A 22,073-nucleotide genomic window follows, 5' to 3' on the forward strand; every position below is an offset into this window, starting at 1 on the left:
TTTTATGTGTATAGAATCTTTATAAACTATTTGTTTTGTATCTCAAGATCTCTGGAACGGCTGGACCGACATTTTCCTTACAGTGAGACTTTTTATTAAAGGGAGAGTATCTTCACCATCAAAAGAGAAATAAAATAAATGAATTACCGCACTTTTTCTTTTCAAAACTTCAATGGAAAGAGGTGGTTCGACTTGCTTTCCCTCAAGTGTCTCTAGGGGCGTATTCGCTAGTAATACCTATAGGCTTATTGCATTTCTGTTTGGTTGAGTACATCCTGAATTGGGTAATAGCATGCTTAAAACTATCTGAAATATTAATATAGAACAAATTAGCTTTAAACAGAAAGAAATGTATGAACAAAATTATTTTTTAGATAGACAAAGTAATATTACAGAAGCTAAGCTACAAAAATAGATTAATAAATTTAAAAATTATTTATTTATAAAACACAATAAATTTATATAAAGAGATATATTTGGGTTAATATTGCACATTGTTACATATTATCACTTCAAAAAAATAATTACAAATACAGTGTGTTTTTTCTATTGAGATTAAAGTATTGCCTTGTTTAGCTCACTTAAATTTGTAAGATATCAAAATGGGTGTTTCTTGTTCAAATTTTGACAGACCTTTTTAGTTTACCCACTAAAAATGTTTTTAACAAATTATGCATAATTTAACTTAATTTCTTTAACTTGATAAAAACACACTGTAGAATACACTTTAAAAATTTACAAAATTAAATATAAGATTAATTTACAATATAATACAAATGCATTTGTGAGATTCTTATTTTTGATTTATTTGTAATATTATTTTATACAACTTAAATTTTCTATATTTTGGAGGAAATAATTTCTAACTTAAAATGTGTTGATATGCTAAAAGAATAGCTTTCTTAAAGAATTAAATTGACAACTTACAACAATTTAAGTTTAACAATTAAAGTATGAAATTGTAATTGTGTACATGGTTCCTTCTTGTTGCATCACATTTTTGTATTGCTAGAATTTAAATGAAACTGGATGAGTTTTCTACACTTCTCTCTGATATCAATAAAACTATACTTTCTATCCACCCCAATGAGTGGCTGGGGGGACTGATTCCGCAGCAGATTCTCAACCTTAATGCGGGTAGAGTCACCGCCCGCAGGGTACGGGATGGAAATGTCCTGCTCTGATGAGGACTGGTTGTCCGACGAGTCATGATGGAACGGCTGTGGGTTGGTGGCAACTGCGGCTGGCGGCTTGTGTACGTCCACGCTGACCGGAATGGCCAGGTTATGATGTCGCCTTCCGGTTAAGTCGGATTTAGAACTGAAAAAAAAAATTATTGAACTCAAACAGAATTAAATTTTTTGGATCATTAAAAACATTATGGAATTAGGTAGTGTTTTTCCTAAAAATTCCTTCTTAAGAACAGAAAAAAAGGAGGGGCCGGGGGGAATTGTTGTTCGTTTGTTTGTTTATTACTTTAGGTTAGGTTTGGTTATATTGGGTAATAGGTAGCCCCGCAGAGTTAGGGCACCACAGCGGTAAAGTATAGGAAAAGATCTACTCATATGAATTTATTCCAAAAATAATAGTGGGGTAAATTTTCCTTGTCTTTCATTCCTTAATCCTTTTTTTTTAATTCTGTATATATACATTAGCTTCGCAATTTATGAATGTTGTCATCCTTGTTTTTGAATAAAACAAAAAATATGCATTTACAGTGTTCTGAAATGACTTGGGTGTTACTAGAAATGATGCCTAATCAATTTCGTACATAGTTCTCAACACATCATATGAGAATGTTGTCAGACACTCTACTTAGGAAAGCAAATTATTGAAACTGCTAGTAAATAAAAGTTTAAACTTGTACCTGGCAGCAGATGTATCACTTGGAGGCTGGTAGTAGAAGGACGGGGTTCTGTGTAAAACACCTTTTTCAACATCTTTACCTTAAACAATCATTTAGATTAAAAATTTAATTTACAAAAATATAATAAATTGTGTTCTCGTAAGGTTATCAGATTGAAGACAGTTGTTGATTAGGGAGCCAGTCAAATTACATTACAAAAATTATTCAGCATATATCTTACAAGGCTGAATGGATATTGATAATTCTTTCATCTAGTAGAAGGGGATGGTGTGTATCCATATTTAAGCCAGCAGTGAGTATCACTTCATGAGAGTAAAATTACAAGAGTAAAATCTGGTGCAACATCCAGGTAATTATATTTCGATTAAAGTATTTAAGTGAAACTTAAATGCTTATAACTTTTTTATAGAGAAGATTAGCTACTAAAAAGTCATTAGGTTACTTTAAGCATTTGAAAAATTCAAAGGATTTACCATGAATATCAGATTCCATATCTGGGGGAGGGGGTGGTGGAGGCTTCTTCAGAGTGCCCAACCGTGCCATTCTAAAAAATGTATTTATGGAGCTATTCAGATGTTATCAAACACGCTACTTAAGTCCAAATTACGACAAATCAAAATTCAAAACCTTTTGATTGGACAATGGATAATAAATCTTCCCCCAATATCTCAATTGTGTCTTTCCTTTAGTATCTTTAATTTTTATTTGTAGAAAAAAGGGCTGTAAATTAATCAAACCATTAATCATTATCTCCTCAATAGTGTTTGATATTTACGAAAGAATAATAATGGATTAGTATGTCTTCGATGATTATCCATAAGATTTATGTATTTTAATGTCTAAAACATCTGTTTGAAGCATAATATCTCAGTAATGTCTATATTCTATACCTGGACAAAGATTTAATTCTCATGCTAAGGTTGATACCCAAAGCTGTAGCTTCATCCATTTTTGCCCTCCTGTCTCTTTCTTTTGCTGGTACACTTCGACTTCTTTTAGCTCTGAAATTATATCAGGAATATTAAGGGATAAGAAAATAAAAACAAATTGATGTAATCCTCAAATAAAGTAAACAAATTTACCTCTTCTGTGGATTAAATTTATTTGTTTAAAAGTTTAGACACCCTTAGTTTAAACCAACCAATCAAGATTTAATGAAAGTACCCAAAGTTTTAATTTTGATAGTAATATCATCAAACATTTTGAAAATCGGACTAAAACACCAGATATCGAGAAATATTTGAAAAATATAAAAGCAGCCAAAAAGCTGCTTATAGCTTCTGACCACCATGGATGTTTTATAATTAATTTTGCTCAATAATTATGAGAATGTTGTCAAGAAGTTTCAGCCGTCTATCTTGAATAATAACCGAGAAAAACACATTTCCCAAAAACATGGCTTTCGGGCGGACATTTCAAATTCTAGAGTGGCTTCCCTGTAAAAAAAATGTATTACCTTGAAACATGATCCTTAACCATCTCTCCTTTATGATGTTTGTGAGATCTTTGTGACTTGCTGCCACCCCGCACCACCGGACTAGCACCCACTTGACCATGGCTGGTCCCGCGGGGCTTCTCATTCAGTTTGGTAGTGCTACCACTGAGGTTAGGAGTAGAACCTGTCCGACTTTTCTGGGATTTTAGTGTATTCCTAAAAAAAAATAATCTTGTACAAATTAAAGAAATGATATTAATTTAAGTTTCTAACAATGAAACAACTATACAGGTAGGTCAACTGTATTGGTCAGTCTTAGTTGTTGGTATTTTTGGCTGATCCAGTGGCGTGCACAGTGTTTTGCCAAAGGGGGTAAGAGAAGTGTTAGCCTTAGTGGGTATAAGACAGACAATGGGGTGGGGAGTTAATCAACAGAATTAAAGTTAAAATTTACACATGCGTCATGTCACAGGAGATACATTATATTAGTTGAGTGATTAATTAATTGTTGTAGAAATTTTGTACAAAACACTTTTAATTAAAAAGGTATTGTGCCTTTTTTAACTTGCCACCTTCTTAGCTTTGGAGAAAAAGGGAGGGGGGCGTAGGTGATCCCTTCTGTAGACTTCCGATATTTGCTACTCTATACTACTCTAAAGTTCAGGTTTACACTCCTAAGTTAAAAGAAATATATTACCTGACAGAATTGACTTCTTTCACACTGTACTTTGGAAAGAAACTGATTTGTGTGGTTGTTGTGATAGAATCTGCATCTAAAACATAAATTAAAGATGAATAACATAACAAACAGCCAATAATTAAAGAGTAGCTGCGTTACTTAACAAAACAGACATGAATATAGTTGCTAAAACAACAATAACATAATCCTTTTATATAAAGTAGTATGTTTTTTGTCTGTAGCGAAGGATCTCGCTAACCGCTGAACCGATATGGTCCTCCTTAATATGGAAGCTTTTTTAGGTCTGGATATGGTTTTATGCTATTTTTGTGCCCTCCCACATTCCTTTGAATATGGAGTCCCTAGATGATAGGGGCGCAGACGCTAGTTAAAAATAATGCAGCTTTTTAATAAACTGAAGCACGATTTATAACTGTACAACTTTTGTATTTTTGATTTAGAAAATCTATGAAAATGTTTTGCATACTGTAACCGAAACCGATTAATATCCAATGATGTTGAACCGGTTCTAAGCAATAATGAAAAATCATGTATCGTATCGTATTATATCTAGTTTTTTACGTATATAAAAATGTACAGTCATAATAATAAAACTAGTTTTAATATTATAATTTTTTATTTTATATCCGGGGAAAGCTGCTCATAATATGATGCGATAAATAACTATTACCTGATTTATCTGAATTGGTGTTGCTGTTGTTAATAGTTAGATTTTTATTCTGAGTGCCTCGTCGCAGAGAACCAATTGAAGAGTAGACAACCGCCTTAAATTTTTGCAATTTTGTATTCAATGTTATGGCTCAGTAATTTTTGTCATAAAGGTACACTTGTCATAAATACATTTTTCATAAAAGTAAAGTTGTCATAAATTACATTTGTCATAAATAACATTTGTCATAAAGGTACATTTGTCATTTACATTTGTCATAAAAACATTTGTCATGGGTACCAGAATAAAATTTTGGGTACAAGTATAAAACTTTGGGTAACAGTATAAAACTTTTGGTACCAATATTTATGACAAATGTTTTTATGACACGTGTACTTTTATGATATATGTTTTTATGACAAAAATTACTGAGCCAATGTTAGGCTGTAATTCTCATCAATATGAGATACACATGGGTATAAAAAAAGTGTATTAAAGCAAATGTAATTTTTTACATAATTAGTTTGAAGATGAAGACAATTCCCCCCCCCCCCATAAAATTTAAATCAGGAAGGTCTTTCTTCACCCCCTGAAGGCTTTACATCACCAGGCAAATCTCTTTGCACGCCATTGGTTTGAAGATAAAAGTGTAATTTCGTATTTGAAATATTTAGAGGGACTAACGAAATTATTAATATCAAAGAAAATTGTCGTCAATATGTCAATATGGATCTCATTTATTGGCCTGTTCGTTCCTCCAATTGGGAGAGAGGGGATTGGATAAAGGGGGTGGATGGGGTGTATCGTTATTTTATTCAGCTATGAGTATCATTTTATTACAGTACATTAAAATTTGGTGCAACATCCAACTATTTATATATCAATTATGAATGTTGACTCTTTTCAATACATTTACCTGAATCAAATATTGATTCCTCTTAAAAACAGCCACTAAGGAAGCAACTAATCCCAAAGCTACAACACAAGCACATCCAATTAGGACCATTGATAACAAGTTTGACCTAAAAAAAAATAATTCAGATAATTGTTTGTGAAAGCAAAGATGCTCTATAATTTAGATGTCCGTCTATCTTATCATAGTTATTGTAAAACAATGTAAGCAGAAATGTCTCTTTAAGATTCTCCTGACAAATGACCATCTACTCCATAACTCTATTTGCCCTTCTGTTGTGATATTCTAAACTGCAATATAAGACAATCTTTTGAAATTTCTCGGAAAAGATTCTCCAGTGAAAAATTTTAATCATTCTTGGCCGATGATAACTTATTTAATCTACTAGCGGCTACGCCCCTAGAAGCCTCTAGTGGCACTTTAAATGTTTGATTTTTTGTTGCGTTCAAGTTTCTACGATATGTTGCGTAAGAGTCTCTTTGTACGATACCTCGCAATGTTACGTAGGAGTATCTATACTTAAAATAATATTTTGATTTATTATTGTTTCTCTTTGGAGGGTGGTGGTACCCTCACCCAAAATAGTTATAAACCTTCCCGGGACCTATGAGAAGCTACCCTGTTAAGGAGACCCCGATCGGTTCAGCGGTTAGCGAGATCCTTTGGTACAAACAAACACACAGACAGACATCCTGTTACTTTAGTATAAGGATAACATATCTTAATACCATACCTTGCTGAAATATTATCTTCAATTGTTGATAAAACATGTTGAAATTCATTTATCTGAAAGAAACAAAATAATGATTTTATCATATAAATCACGAAACCTTTACTTTAATTAACTAAAAAAACCAATTTCTTATAAGATTTTTATATTCTACATGGATTGGTTAACGCTTTTAGGTTGCTATTGTATCAAGAATTTTTTTTATACACTATAAGCTTTATTTAAATCATCTATAAATTCTAATTGAGAAATTTGCGTTTCGTAAGGAAAGACATACGGACAGTGTGAGAAGCTGTATAGAACAAGTTTTGCATATAAAAAAAGTTTACCTGGCTGGTAGGTGATTGTGCCGTTCCAGCAACCATAATATTTCCAGACTCAAATCCTTTTAACCTGAAATTATAGATTTGTTTTGAGCATGTAGCTAATTATGCTCAGGGATCTGAGAGGATAAGACAATGGCCGATAAATTGATGTACATCCCCAATAATGATACACAAAATTACCCCTTCAGTAGATTACAATTAGCGTTTGAACACTTAACTTAATAAACCAACCAATTAAAACTCAATGAAAATACCCAAAGTTGTTGAGCCAACGAATAAGAAAAAAAAATATTATAAACTTTTAGCGACTAATGTAATAAACAGTCCAATGTCCCCTCCCTCCCTGAATTATACCCCTTCGACTAAAATGTCCCCTGATTTAAATGTATTTTCTAAAATGTAACTTATACGGATTTTGCCTAATATATTTAGTTAGTGGAAATATTTTTTTCTTCAAAATTAATTAATTTTTGTTCTTGGAAAAGAGAAAAGTAGAATAAAAAAGTAGTTAATCAAATGATCTTATCTGATATTTTATCTTAAAAGTATGTATATACAGTTATAAAATAAACAGTTTATAAAACAGAAAGGTCTACAAAACATATAAAAGAATCACCATAATCTTATAATACATGAACAAGACTTTAAGCAGTCATGAGAAAAAATACTTACGTTATTTCAGACTCTGTTTGATTCATTAGGTCCACAAAGGCCATGATTCCAGGTTCCAGGGCCTCAACTGCCAGAACTGGAAGGTCTGCCTGCAGCTGGATCCGGCTGACTCCAGCCAGGCTCACAGTCATGTTGCTCATTGATTTTATCTCGTTGGAACCTGAATTCATAGATAGATAGATAGTTTAAATGCTGGCCAATAAATGGATAATAGATAGATAGATGATGAAATTTGATATTTAGTTAGATAGAAAAGTAGAGAGATTAAAATATTTCTTATGGTTACAGAATAAGACATTAAACATACAAAAAAATGAAGATTAAATCATTATTATGATTTATCAAAGTAGAAATGACAGATAGATACATGGTCTTCCTATTACTTTGATCTTTAATCTTTATCTTTTATTTTGATATTTTAACATATTTAAGCTCAACAGTTGTTTAATAAATCATAGTTTATCAAAGTCAAGGTCTAAAACACCCAACAAAATTTTGTATACATTAATTTAGACTAATATTAAACATGTTTTATATGATAATGATATCTAAACTAATTTGTCTTAAACTTTTCCATAATAAAAAATTAATGTTGTTTAGATAAAAAATATTATCTTAAACCCTTTGAAAACTTTAAAAAAGCCAGTATATGTACTCTCTATGATAAGTCTAATTTTGAAATATTTTAAAAATGTTAGTCACTGTCTGCTCAGGGGGACATATTGACCCACAATTTGACAAGATATATGTCTTCTTTTACTATTATTATAATTCATGTTCAGTTCAAGGTACACTTTTTTATTACAGTGAAGTTTTTCTACACTTTGGATGGGTGTGTTATCACGCCAGGGGCATATTTTGGAATGAATTATCTGATTGATTTAAAATTATGTATTTTGCAAATTCTTTTTACATAAGGCTTGTTCATTTATTGATTTGACAGTCTTATCAATGCAAGAAGAATTTATTAAAAAAAGCTATTTAATTTTTTATTTTATCTATTTAATAGATACTTTTTTAGAAATATTACAGCTAAAAAGAGTTACCTATTGTTTTGCTACTTAAATCTTGTTAGGATGTAATTTTTGTTAAGGTCATGATACCAAACAATACTGTATTTTTACATGATACATAAGGTTAGAAATTAAGACATTAAAAGATGTCTTAATTTCCAGATGTATAATTCCCCAGAGAGTTTATTAAGAATTGAATCAATTTACAACCCTTTCATCTACAAAATATTTTTATAAAAGGCAGAATTTTATAAATTAGCATTGTGGTAAATATTGCTTATTATATTACATCATGTCTCCTCATAAATTTTAAGTGATAAAGGGAAAAGACAATGGCTGATAAATTGTTAATCATCTCCAATAATAACACAAAATTACCCTATAATTACAATTAGTGGTTGAAACGTTTAGACTCTCAACTAAATGTACCTATCAATAAAAATTCAATTTAAGTCCCCAAATTTGTTAAGCCAACTAATAAGAAAATGAGATTTTAAGATAGTGTCCCCTCCCTCCCTGGCTGGAACCCCCTTAGGATCTCTTATAAAGTAGCCAGAGAAAAAGGATCTCCGATTAACAACAATCATTTTACCCTTAATAAAAAAAAATAGAATGATGTCACGGGAGATTAAAAGATTATTATCCTAAAATATATTAATTCTGGATAATAATTTGTCTGCCTAGCTACAAAATAAAATAATAAACTGTACACTAAATCAGACTCAGTGTTTAACATGTTTTTGATATAGAAGATCAAGAAAGAGTAACTGATTTAATTCTCAATCTTAGGGAACCTCCATATAGTTTCTTGGATGGTTTTAGGGTATTTAATTTCTGGATTAATATCTTGGGATGAATTTAGGCTATTTTCTGCCCCTCCTTCTTCGAATGCAAAGCTCCTATGTGCCCATCTATTTTATTGTAATTCTAACCCTTTTTATTATTTGTTTCTATATTTTTCCCATTGATTATTTAACATAATTACATTTTTTTGTCTTAGTACATGTTTTGAAAAAGCATAATAAAAAAAAATAATATTCTTAAAAAATATAGTTTTTTACCAATCATGAATGGCATTTTTAAAACCGATTGCAAGCGATCCTTTAACACCATAACATTGTACACCAAAGTCTAACAACAAATATCTGTCCAAACATTTTTGACAGGCAGAAAGTACAAGGCAAAATATTCAATCAAAGTATTTAAAAAATTATCGTCATCGTTTTCCGAATTAATTTCTCAATGATCAATTTAAAGAGTACATTCACATTTCTAACCCCCCTAACCCGTTGTCAACAGTCTATTTAGATTAACTCTTTTGTTATTATACATCTTATGGTTTAAAGATAGACAAGGCTCACAAAATTTGATTTATTTTCCCAGCTTATTCTCATAGTAGACTAATTAATTGTAGAGCAAACATAAATATTTATTAATATGGTTTTAGTTATCTGCGGATACGTAAATTAAAATGTAAAGTTATTTGTTCAAAGACCTTGTGGACTATATAAGTTTGAAGGAATTTTAATTAATATAATAGATTTGAAATCTGCATAAAATTTTAAGGGATTTTTATTAAATTCGTTTTTTATTTAATTCTTTATCTAACGGCGCAAATACGATTTAAGTTAATTTATTTTGACCAATAGGAAAGCTAGATTGAAACCTACCCGCGCTCTAATTGGTTGAATGATGTACGACACTTAAGCTTCTCCAATCAGAGCGCAGATAGTTTTCAATCCACCAATCACAGATGTCAAAATTAATTAACTTAAATCGTATTTACGCCTTTAAATAAAGAATTATATAAAAAACGAATTTTATAAAAAAAACCTTAAAATTTTATGCAGATTTCAAATCTATTATATTAATTAAAATTCCTTCAAACTTATATAGTCTATTGTGGAATCTGGATCTAATATGTAACGTAAGATTCACATTTTGTTAGCTTGCAAATATTTTGGGGAATAATAGCCTAATAGGGTGAGTTGTATAGATTAGCAAATCATTTTAAAGAAGTTTTTTTTAGATTTTAAGCATTTAATGCTTGGGTTAATGTTGTCAATTGCCTCACAATCCATTTACATCATAATATTTGACTTTTCATTATGATTTTTTTTGTGGAATTATGTATTCTAAAATAAAACATGATTAAAATTGTCACTATTATCAGGATTTAATTAGAGTTAGAAAAAAAAAATTAAGGAAGTGAGCAGTCTAATTGCATCTCTAATATTCCCACGTCATTGACAAACTCTACTATTTTAATCATCTTCAGAGATACGGTCAAAGATTCATTAATTTAAATTTAAATTAAGTTTGGGTTTCAACTTTAGAATAACAATTAGTAATGCAGAACTAATGGATGTGTAGAATATAGTGGATATTATGACAGGGCAAAAATTGTCGTCAATTTAGCTTGCTAACACAGATTTCATTTATCGGTCAGTTCGTTCATCCAGTACTAGGGGAGGGGATAGTGTAAATAGGTGGAAGGGAGGAATCGTTATTTTATCCCGCGCTCGCTGCAAGTTTTCCTTTTCTTAGAGAACATGGAAATCTGGTGATCCAAGTAATAAGATATCCTTTGTAGGACTAAAAGCAATTTAGATGAAAATAGAACAGTAAAATATAGTTTACTATTGAAAAAGATTATTTGTTAAATTTCTATTTTAATTTAATTCAACCGAACCAATTCATATATACCATGTAATAGTTTTGACAGTTTAAGAAATCTATGCTATAGAATTATTGTAATCCGTTAAAAAACTATAAATTTTCTCAAATTATTAGAAGAAAGCTATAAAAAGTTGGAAATATAAAAGATGATATAAAATGAAAAAAAAACACTACATAATTCAAAATGATGTAGAATATATTTCTCTTTCTCTAATCATGTTATGTTAAGAAGTTTTTTTTGTCATTTAGTATCCATTTTTTCTACTAGGACAATTAATTTAGATAGTAGCTGGTATAATTAACACTAGACTATAAAAGTTGGAAAGATTTTTAATCAATATAATAGATTTGAAATCTGCATAAAATTTTAAGGATCTTTTATAAAATTAGTTTTTTATATAATTCTTTATTTAAAGGCGCAAATACAAATTAAGTTAAAAAATTTTGAGATCTGTGATTGGTGGATTGAAAACTATCTGCGCTCTGATTGGAGAAGCTTAAGTGACGTACATCATTCAACCAATTAGAGCGTAGGTAGTTTCCAATTCAGCTATCCTATTGGTCAAAATTTATTAACTTAAATCGTATTTGCGCCTTTAAATAAAGAATTATATAAAAAACGAATTTTATAAAAAATCCTTAAAATTTTATGCAGATTTCAAATCTATTATATTGATTAAAAATCTTTAAAACTTTTATAGTCTATTGAACACCTCTCTGTTTTTGCCCATATCTTGAATATCTCAAGTTATAATTTTATGGTATTGTAATTGTTGGCTTCTCCATTAGCCTCTAGGGGCTATCCCTCAAATAAACACAAGAAAATTGGCACAACAAGGTGATAAAGCCTCTAGTGATAGATTAAATATAGACCTTTTTGAATCTGATAGAAATGTTACATAAAGATTATCTGAAACAATTTATAGACATTTAAAGAGTTATATACTTGTAAATATATTTAAAAATAAAAGCATTAATTTTACTTTTATAAACATAATTTGCTTTTTACAAACCAAAACCACTTTTTCCAACGAATTTGTACAATAACTGTACACAAATGATATGAAGATAAGTTTTAGTCATTTATTTTATGAAAGTTATTATTAGGGATAGAAAATTAAAGTAAATTAAATCTTAGTTTCTCCAAACAAATTAGAATTGTTCATGCAGTAATATGGCTTACTTATCTACAATACAAAGTAGAACGATGTCTGTCCTTCAATCTGCCTATTTGATGCTGAACTTATACATTACCACTGAATCGATTGGGCTCTACTCTTTAGGTGATATATAGGGATTTATTTTAGGCTATTGTCTTAGGGGGGAGGGGGGGAGTGGAACGCCCATATTTTCCCCAAAAAATCAAAACCCTCCCAAACCTTTTTTAGTATTGATTACGAAAGTTTTTACGTTCAATTTTTGACTTCCCATTACCTCTTGAGGCTAGGGGCGAAGCCACTAGTTATTCATATGGCGTTATTTAACTGAAATTACAAATAATGGCGACTATAATGCAATAGATGAAAGTAATCTTGGTTAACAATATATTGAAGTCATTCTAGTGACACTTTGCCAAATCCTATATTAAAATTTCCTAAGCTAACCTAGGAGTTTGGGTTTTATTAGCTTTACATAGATAGAAAATGTTAGAATTCAACTCAAAGGAAATTAAAGGAAATTTTATTGTATTCTGCCCACTGTTATGACAGTATTGTGCTTATATATCAAGAGAACAAAGGTTTGACAGAAATGAAAATATTTTGTTTTTTTCAAAACAAGAAAAATATGTAATTTTTACAGATGCAATAGTTTTACCTAATGGAAAATCTATCTACAAAATTTTAGTTTTTGCTTTGTTTAAATCTGTCCCATTTTGATGTAAAAATAACTATGAACTTTCGAAGATTTACCTAATTTGGCCGATAAAGGGTTAGGTCCAGTAATTCTTCCAAAAGAAGCTTTCTCCATTGATACCTGAAAAAAAATCAAAATATTTCAAATCTTGGCGGTAAATATCAAAGTTCCTGTTGAGACACCCATCCAACATTAAAAAAATAATAAGGTAGGGGTAGTTTTATAAAATTAGAGCAGGTTAGGTTAGGCTACTTGGTATCCAAACAGGGTTATGGCATCGAGGGATAGGCCTCGAAGAGTAGGAAACATGAAGTTTTGGGTGTTTTTCCCTCAAAATGCTTATGGAACACTTCTTCTTCCTTATCATTTTCTGAAATAAACAGAAAATTAGGAGAAGGTTTTAGATTTTCCCTGAAAAAAATTAAAGTCCCTCCACAGATTATGACGTCTTACGATAGAATAACCAAGGAGAGGCCAGTATACAATGTAATTGACCAATAGTAAAATTTATGCTGGCCTCTCATTGGTTATTTTATCGTGTTACGTCATAATCTGTGAAAGGACTTTAATTATTTTCAGGGAAAATCTAAACTCTTCTCCTAATTTTCTGTTTATTTAAAAAAATGAGAGGGGGGAAGAAGTGTTCAATAAACACTTTTAAGGAAAAAATTTCGGTACTTGCTTACATGTGGTAGACTGGAGCACCGAAACCCCCCCCCCCCCGCTTAGTTTTGACAAAAATCCAAAATAAGGGGGGGGGGGGGGTAGTTTTTTAATGTCTGGAAAACGGCAAGGAGGAAAAAAGCACGGCAAGGCAAAGAATTAACCCCCCCCTTAATTTTGAAGAAAATCAAAAATAAGGGGGGGGGGGGGGTAGTTTTTTCAATGTACAACACGCCAGAAAGTTGAGTGAGGTAAATCAAGTAAATCCAGTATGCCAGAGGGGAAACCTTATTACGAGATATTCATGTTTTGGGGCATTATTTCCTTATTTATTGACTGATTTTAGTAATTGATGTATCCCTGAACAGGTAGTGTTCAGGAGAATATATCAGAAGTGTTTTCATGGGGACTGTCCCCATGAAAACACTTCTGATATATTCTCCTTAACACTACCTGTTCAGGGATACATCAATTACTAAAATCAGTCAATAAATAAGAAAATTATGCTCCAAAACATGAATATCCCTGTTATAAGGTTTCCCCTCTGGTATACTGGATTTACTTGATTTACCTCACTCAACTTTCTGGCGTGTTGTACAGTGAAAAAACTACCCCCCCCCTTATTTTTGATTTACTTCAAAATTAAGGGGGGGGGGTTAATTCTTTGCCTTGCCGTGCTTTTTTCTCCTTGCCGTTTTCCAGACATTAAAAAACTACCCCCCCCTTATTTTAGATTTTTGTCAAAACTAAGCGGGGGGGGGGGGGGGTTTCGGTGCTCCGGTCTTCACATGTAAGCAAGCACCAAAATTTCAAACTTTTTTGTTTCATTTAATTAATTAAATCTTAATAGTATCTGCAACATTCAGCCCGGCAGGCCTTCACAAACTGCACAATAAGCCTCTGTCACAGCTGCAGCAACTAATTTTCAATTTAGCCACCTAAAGCTACTTATCCTTAGGCCGTATCTTCGAAAGTGAAAGAAACAAGTTGATATGGTAAATGTTAAAAGAATTTTTAATTTTTAAACTCACCTCAACAATATTTTCAATTCCCAGATGTTTGATGAACAAATTTGGCTGAACTTTATCATTCTTAACTTGGTACAGATCCTCCAAATCAAAATAGATTCGCATACTCCAACAATGCCTAAAATATAAGAGAATCATCCTTATGATTTTTATATATATGTACATCTTTTCTTCGTATTTCTTGTTTTCATTCTTTTACTATTTTGCTTCCCTTTTTTTGGGGGGGGGGGGGGATTTCGCGTGGGAGAGTTGTTGTACCCTTCCCTAAAATAGTTATAAACCTTCCCAGGCCAATGAGAAGCAACACTGAAAAGGAGAACCATATCGGATTAGTGGTTAGCGAGATCCTTCGGTACAGACACACAGACAGACAACAGAAGACGTCCTGTTACTTTTATATAAGAATTTTTCCCAACCCTAGTAAAAATTTACAAAAGCAGTTAAAAATTGTGTCGAATGTCAAATTATAATCTCATCAATTTTCATCCTAACTGTGAGTAATGTACATTTTTTAGTGTAGCTACTCTAAAAATTGGTCTGTCCGTCTGTACAACATATATGAAAAGTAAAACTGAAAAATAATAAATTTTTTGCTTTTTCCTATATATATTTATTTGTTTGTGCGTGTGTAAGTATTAATGTTTCAATCACAAAACAAGTATAAAGTATTTAGAAATAGGTTAATATACTTGGTTTTTCAGTATGGCTAAGAACCAGTTCTAATCCAGCGGATATCAATTGGCTTTAAAGCCAATCTGGAAATTATTTTACTTGTCCTATATTTTGCCATTTTAGCATAAGAGAAACATCGCTACTAATGAAAGTAAATATTCTTGTGCTTACTTTCTAAATATTTATTTAACGTTGACAAATAGCAGTAAACTTAATATATTAAATTTTTAAATTGATTTTACTTTTGTGTGTGTGCGTGTGTGTGTGAAAGATGCAGTCAATTTTCTCAATTAAATGACAACAGAACTTTTTAGCGCGCTCATGGTGTTCTATAATGCTTTTCTTCTATCTCTTTGTAACTTTGCATAGGTGTATGAAAGAGGGGTAGTACTTTCTTCCCCTTTTTCATAACCACAAGGCTTCACCTCTCCTTGGTTAATCCTTGTGTACTGAGATTTATTTATGTGTGTAAGTCTTTTGCATTGCATTGGACTAAGCAACTTATGAAATTTGGTGGTGAAAAACAAGTAAGAAAATCTCCAAAGAGGTATACCGTCTATTACAATTTAATCTTAAATTTATCTTTTTCAATATTTCATGTATTTCTTAACATATTTTTGTGTAATTGCCTTATGAAGCCTGTTTTGGCATAAGCAGTGGCATGCGCGGCAATTCCCTAAGGGGGGTGTTCACACTCCCAACCCTCCAACTGCTAGGCATTAGGATAATTTAATTTTGAAACTATATATTAGACTAATTGAAGAAGCATTTTATTTGATATTCTTCTTACATTTTAGATGTGTAACAGACATGTAAAATTGTTAACTACTGCTGCTGTTTCTAGCAAGTGAATGGGGGGAATTCCTTGGCACGTTCACAGGAGCAACTCATTACCATGCACAGTTAATATTTTCATACAAAGATCGTGCAATCAAAGGGTTTGTTGTCTGTTAGATGTTACTTAACCTAATATCCTATAGAGATCGTTAAAGTATTGCATCCCATTACAAGCGGATTATGCTCTTGACTTTTCTAGATGATTAAGTTGATTACGAAATAAGATAAATAACTAGATAATTCTCTAATTTTATGTTAAGATTTTAAATTCACCTGAATGTTATATTTACTCCCATGTTATGAATAACAGGGGAAATATTCACCAGAAAATCGGCCAAACTGAATTCAGAGCTTTCTAATCGGTCTCTGAAATAAATGTAATCATTAATACTTATCTAACCAATTTTTTCTTGAGAAAATAGCCTAAACCCATGAGATGAGCAGTATGTATGTTCCCTAAAAAGCAGTGCCCAATCGGTCGGAGAATCATCTAAAGCTTTATCCGTCTTATGGACAGACACACATAGCGAACGGTGGGGTATAGTCCCTTTCGTGGCAACGCCCCTTAAGGGGCGATTCGTCGTATTTTTAAAATGGCTTTTGAAAGGTTATTTAAGGTTAGGTTATATTGGGTTAGGTGATTGCCCCGCAGGGTTAGGCAATTGGCCCCACAGGATTAGATTCCTCTGAAGGAGAAAAGCTACTGTGAAAATACGAAGAAACGCCACTTTAGGGGCGTTGCCACGAAAGGGACTGTACCCGAACGGTCTTCTTAATTTATAAGTAAGGATTAGCATCTCTCACTCTATCTGTTTAAAAGGGCAGTTACAATATATCTTAAGATTGAAGGACTATACAACCAAAATGTTTGTATCCAGGCATTAAAGGTTCGAAATCTAGGAAAGAAAATCTAAAAACTCAATGGAGAGATTAAAAATAAAAAGTATAGGGCAGAGACAAAACTAAAATATGATTTTGGAAGCTTGATTTTTGGTTTGATTAGTACCAATACAAGTTTTGTGTAACCATATAACCCCGTTGTTTTTTTTGCCTGATTTAGAATATGCTAAAAATCGAAATGTACTAAACGTTCACATTAAAATTTTCTAAAAATAATACATGAAAAAGAATTGAAAGCACACCAAGTTTTTAATTTATACCATGATATAAAGGCTATCATTCACACTCTTAAATTTTTATTTTATATTAGCTAGTATGCAGCCTTATTTTGATTGAATTCTAACTTAATTGTATTTAATTATGGATATAGAAAACGTGGATATTTTGACAGGGGAATTTTTGTCGTCACTTTATGTTGCTAATATAGTCCCCAGATATTCGTCAATACATTCCTTCATGGTCAGGGGGGGGGGGGTTACATAGCCAGCTGGGAGAAACATATTATCAGGGTATGCGAGAATCTATCTATAATACAAAGTAGCTTGATGTCTGTCCGTCTGTCCGTCTGTCCGTCTGTCTGTCTGTCTGTCTGTCCCTTAAGATCTCGGTTATCACTGAACCGATCGGATTCTACTCTTAAGGGTATATACCTATTGGTCCTGTGGTGGTTTTAAGCTATTTTCTTGGGGGGTGGGACACCCCCAACCCCCCCAAAAACAAAAAAATCCCCCCCTTATTTTTTATTTTTTTTTGTTATTTTTTTAATTTTTTTTTTTTTTAATTTTTTTACCTCCTTATTTTTTTTATTATATTATTTTTTATTTATTTATTTTTTTTTTATTTTTTTTTCATTTTTTTAAATTTTTTTTTTTTTTTTTTTTTTTAAAGATTTCCTTGGTCCTTTTTTTTTGCTGAAGATTTCCTTGGTCCTTTTACAAATTTCACTTTAATTTTAATTTGATCACCTCTTGGGGCAAAGCCCCTAGAGGCTAGGGGCGAAGCCGCTAGTACAATTATAAAGCATGAATATTTTCTCCCGGTGACACATGAATGATATGAGAAAATATAACCTATGGGAAATTTTGTTTTATTTATATCTTTGTTTTAGAAAAAGAGTCTTAAATACATAGATGGCTGATAGCAAGGGGAAAATAATGTACGTGTAATTTGATTGTTGATTATTCAGCCCTAGACTCTAATAATGGCGCTTCTCCCAATCGGTTCAGTGGTTATTAATTTTAGAATTAATATGGTAGCTTTTTTATGGTAGCTATAGCTGTATGGTGAATATTCTCCATTTTTATCATATTTAGATTTGATTATTACAGTAATAGTTTATTTTTCGCATCGTATTATCGACAGCATTCCTCGGATAGTAAAATGAAATATTATATGATTGCAACCAGTTTTGTAAGCCCTGAGATGCTGTAGGTATTAATTTCATGATATTTATTTTAATATTCGTGGGAAATCGTCTGTAATGCGATTCTCTTCATGATTTTTTAGTATGGTTAAAACCGATTCTAATCCAGCATATATTTGAAGCCATACTGGAAAATAACTTACTTTCTATTAGTCTTTGGGGAGGGGGGGGGGGGCAAGCTAAGGTCGTTTTGCTTTCCACGTATTTCTATTATTATGAAAGTGACATGTCTAAATTTAGATTTTATCATTTTGACGGATTAGTTCACACAATTACCATACATCTTAAAATATTAAATTAGTATAAAAAATCTTTAAATCTTTTTTAGAAATTTTCTAAATTGTAGAAGAAAAATCTGTAAAAACCGTAATATAACTTTTTATTGTGTTTATCATAAATTTTGCTTTTCAAAAATATGTATAAACCTTCCCAGGATGTATGAGAAGCTACTCTGTACAGGCGAACTATATTGGTTCAGCGGTTGGCGAGATCCTTCGGTACAGAAAGATAGACACAGAACCTGATAAATTGTCCATTTATCCTTGATTTGTTGATCTTCGCTTTTATGGATGTTGTCATTCTTATTTTGATAATATTTCGTGCCTTTTATAATTGTAATAGCAACTATAGCCAAAAGCAAAAAGTTTAGAAAATTTTATCTTAAAGAAACTGAAATATAACCAATTTATTGATATTAGCGTTTCCTCGTTTTCGCAAAACACATTTTAGAATTTTTAACCAGCCATATACTTGCTCTATAAACTTCCAACTGCGCATGTTAATTAGCTGCACCTATTTTAATGTAAAGTTACATTTAGCATCTAACAATGCAGCAATTAGAACACAGTAATAGTGTCTGACTGATTATGACGTAACAAAAAAATTAGCCAATGAGAGGCCGTTATTGACCAATGGTAAAATTTATAGTGGCCTCTCATTGGCTAATTTTTTTTGTTACGTCATAATCAGTCAGACACTATTACTGTGTTCCAGCAATTAGTACAATTGGACTGAGATTCGAACCAGTGATCTAAAGGGATAATACAACAAAAATAAATAAATTGATGTACATCTCCAATAATTATACACCAAATTAACCCTTCTGAAGATTACAATTTGTGGTTAAAACGTTTGGATACTTATTTTAATGAACCACCCATTCAAAAGTCCCCAAAGTGGTTAAGCTAACGAATAAGAAAACGTTATTATAAAACTTTGGGGACTAATACAAATAAACAGACCATTTTCCCTCCCTTTCCCCCTGGATTCGATCTCATTCCTTATGCTGTATTGGTAGGTTTTACAGACGTGAAGGAACACCAATAATTTTTGTCTGATTAATGAATTACAATTTCTCATGAAATAGAATTTATCATTGAAAATTGCACATAAGAAGAATTATAATTGGCATATAATATTAAATCTATTGAAAGCTTTATTCAGAAGGGATCCAAAAAAAGAAGTGAAAAAGAATAAAAAAATCTTGAGAATACTTCTTTTCGGTGGTCTAATATTCTTAAAAATTTACAAAATTTTAATTATATTAAACTTATTTAAAAGCAAACATTTTTGGTTTGTATTCCTTTTTGACTAATGGAAAATGCTCCAATAGAAAAACTATTTTACATCCAATTTATTCTCAAATGAGAAATAACTGTGTATTAAAAAACAATGACATGATGTTATTGTTTGTAATCAATAAATCATTGCAATACTATAACTTTTGACTAATGATAATGCCATTGCATTGCAATTTTATTTGGTGCCATAAATACAAGAAAAATGCATTCAATCCAGGGACTTGATGTATAAGACAATTAAAGATGAATTGATGTACTCATGTTCATCAAACATTATGATATACCCCCTCTGTAGTTTAAAACTGTAAGTGGAAAAATTTGTTTTTACTAACAAATAAAAATTTAATACAAGTTCCCAAGGTATTTAAGTCAATAAATGAGTTTGAGTAGCATTATTTGCAGTCCAATGTCTCCTCCCCCCCTCCTCAAGCTCTCAAATAAGGGAAAAATTAAGTACTTTTATGAGAGACCCACAGGTTTAAAGCTTTCTTTAGGGGCTGTAAACAAAATAAAAATTTAATGAAAAAAAATGTTAGAGTTATTGATTGATTGGTTCCATCTATGATATTACTAGAAACTTTCTAAAAAGATTACCTACAAAAGCAGAGAAACTTAACAAAAGATTTGTCAGGAGGTTGAAATGCCAGAGAGTTGCAGATTACAGAGTTTTGATCATCAGCATCCTTGTTTTAGTGAAAAACATTAACTTTTTATTTATAGATTTTGAATAACCAGCAGCATTATCAGAAATACGAATGTAGGTATGATCTTAGAGCCTAGAGGTATAATACAACATGGGAACAATAAAACATCTTTTATAAAATCAAGGGCTATCTAATAACCAAGCCCCAAAATATTAAGCAAAAAATATTAAAACTTGCACATGACATAAACTAAGCTTCCCTAAAAAGTGTAGACCCTTTGGTTCAGCTGTTGCACACACATAAACTCATATATATTTAGACAAGAAGTTAAGGACGTCCAGGGGGGAAGGGGGTAAATGGTGTTTTATCCCCCTTGCTAAATTTTAAAAAAATATTTTCGATTTCCCCAAAACTCAAAAAATTGTAACCCTAAGTTTTAATTCTTATTAAAATCTCAATGAGAAGTACCAACTAAACAACAGATCAATCAACAGAAAAATATCTAAAAATGTTATCTTAACGTTTTCCATTCCTGATTTTGAATTTGTAGAGAGTAAACAGATGTGGAATACAAGAGCAGGCATAGAATTATGTGATACAGGTACTTGGTATACATCTTGTGGCCGCCAGAGGTTTTAGGTATCCACCTCTGTACAGATTCCCAGAAATCCATCCTGAAAATAATAACATCATCAAATTGTTCACTCAATTTATTCTAGTAGAATATTCAATAAACATAATAACAAACCATTTATTTAAATTGCATATTTACTGCAAAATACCACATTTATTGGCAACTTTCATCACTTAAGGTATTCAAAAAAATTAAATATTTTATTTTGTTTCTACAAAATAATTCTTTGTTTTGTATAAAAGAAAAGTAAATTTTATTACTGAAAGAGCAAGATAGGATTTTTGTATTTAAATATTTTTAATCTGCTAATAATGCCCAGCTTTATTTGTAACAGAACAACTAGGTGTCTGTTTGTAACGATATTGAAGTTATTAAAATTCTGCAATCAAATCGTTATTTTATCCACCTTTAAACAATACAACAAGGTGCCTATATCTGAAAATTAAACAGAACTTAAGATAAATTAACTAAATAGTTTTTATGGTTTTTAACCTCATTTGACAAATGATTTGCAACGCGTTGGAGATTTTATTTAACAGAGTGTGATAAATATAATTGTCACGTCAGTTTTCGTTAAAATTCACATGGACCCTTCAATAATCCCCACCCCCTCAAACTTTCAAAAAAGCATATAACTGTTAAGCAATTGGCTTAACTTAGAATTCATCAGTTCCCTCTGAAAATAAATGTAGAAATTTCGCAACTTGCATCGAATATTTATATCTTAATTTATCACTTATGAAACCGATTGATATCCACTGGATTAGAACCGGTTCTCAGCCATACTGAAAAATTGTATAGCATCGTATGACGAACAATTTTCAAGGAATATAAAAAAAATAAAACCAGTTTTG

The 22,073-nt window shown here is 31.3% G+C and overlaps 1 protein-coding gene across 1 annotated transcript; it reads right to left on the reverse strand.

Moving 5' to 3' along the window:
* Positions 1-424: 424 nt before the first annotated feature.
* On the reverse strand, positions 425-20,626 carry LOC145314417 (uncharacterized). Its single transcript, XM_080154312.1, has 15 exons — positions 20,536-20,626; positions 16,312-16,404; positions 14,533-14,647; positions 12,895-12,958; positions 7,293-7,452; positions 6,624-6,687; positions 6,298-6,350; positions 5,568-5,673; positions 4,673-4,766; positions 4,000-4,075; positions 3,324-3,518; positions 2,758-2,868; positions 2,341-2,411; positions 1,868-1,946; positions 425-1,320 (listed from the first exon to the last, which is right to left on the reverse strand). The coding sequence occupies exons 2-15, from the start codon at positions 16,332-16,334 to the stop codon at positions 993-995; spliced, it is 1,539 nt and encodes a 512-aa protein (XP_080010438.1). The 5' UTR covers positions 16,335-16,404; positions 20,536-20,626; the 3' UTR covers positions 425-992.
* Positions 20,627-22,073: the final 1,447 nt, after the last annotated feature.

This window comes from Acartia tonsa, chromosome 3, assembly GCF_053477335.1.
Source record: "Acartia tonsa isolate MP-2025a chromosome 3, ASM5347733v1, whole genome shotgun sequence".
Classification (NCBI taxonomy): Eukaryota; Metazoa; Arthropoda; class Copepoda; order Calanoida; family Acartiidae; genus Acartia; species Acartia tonsa.

Excerpts from the sequence above, each read along its gene's own strand:
- LOC145314417 (XM_080154312.1), bottom strand. The coding sequence starts at position 16,334 with ATGGGAGTAAATATAACATTCAG. Across the intron at positions 7,453-12,894 it reads CCCTTTATCGGCCAAATTAG|GTTCCAACGAGATAAAATCA; the intron begins GTAAATCTTCGA and ends CTATGAATTCAG. Across the intron at positions 6,688-7,292 it reads CAAACAGAGTCTGAAATAAC|GTTAAAAGGATTTGAGTCTG; the intron begins GTAAGTATTTTT and ends CTATAATTTCAG.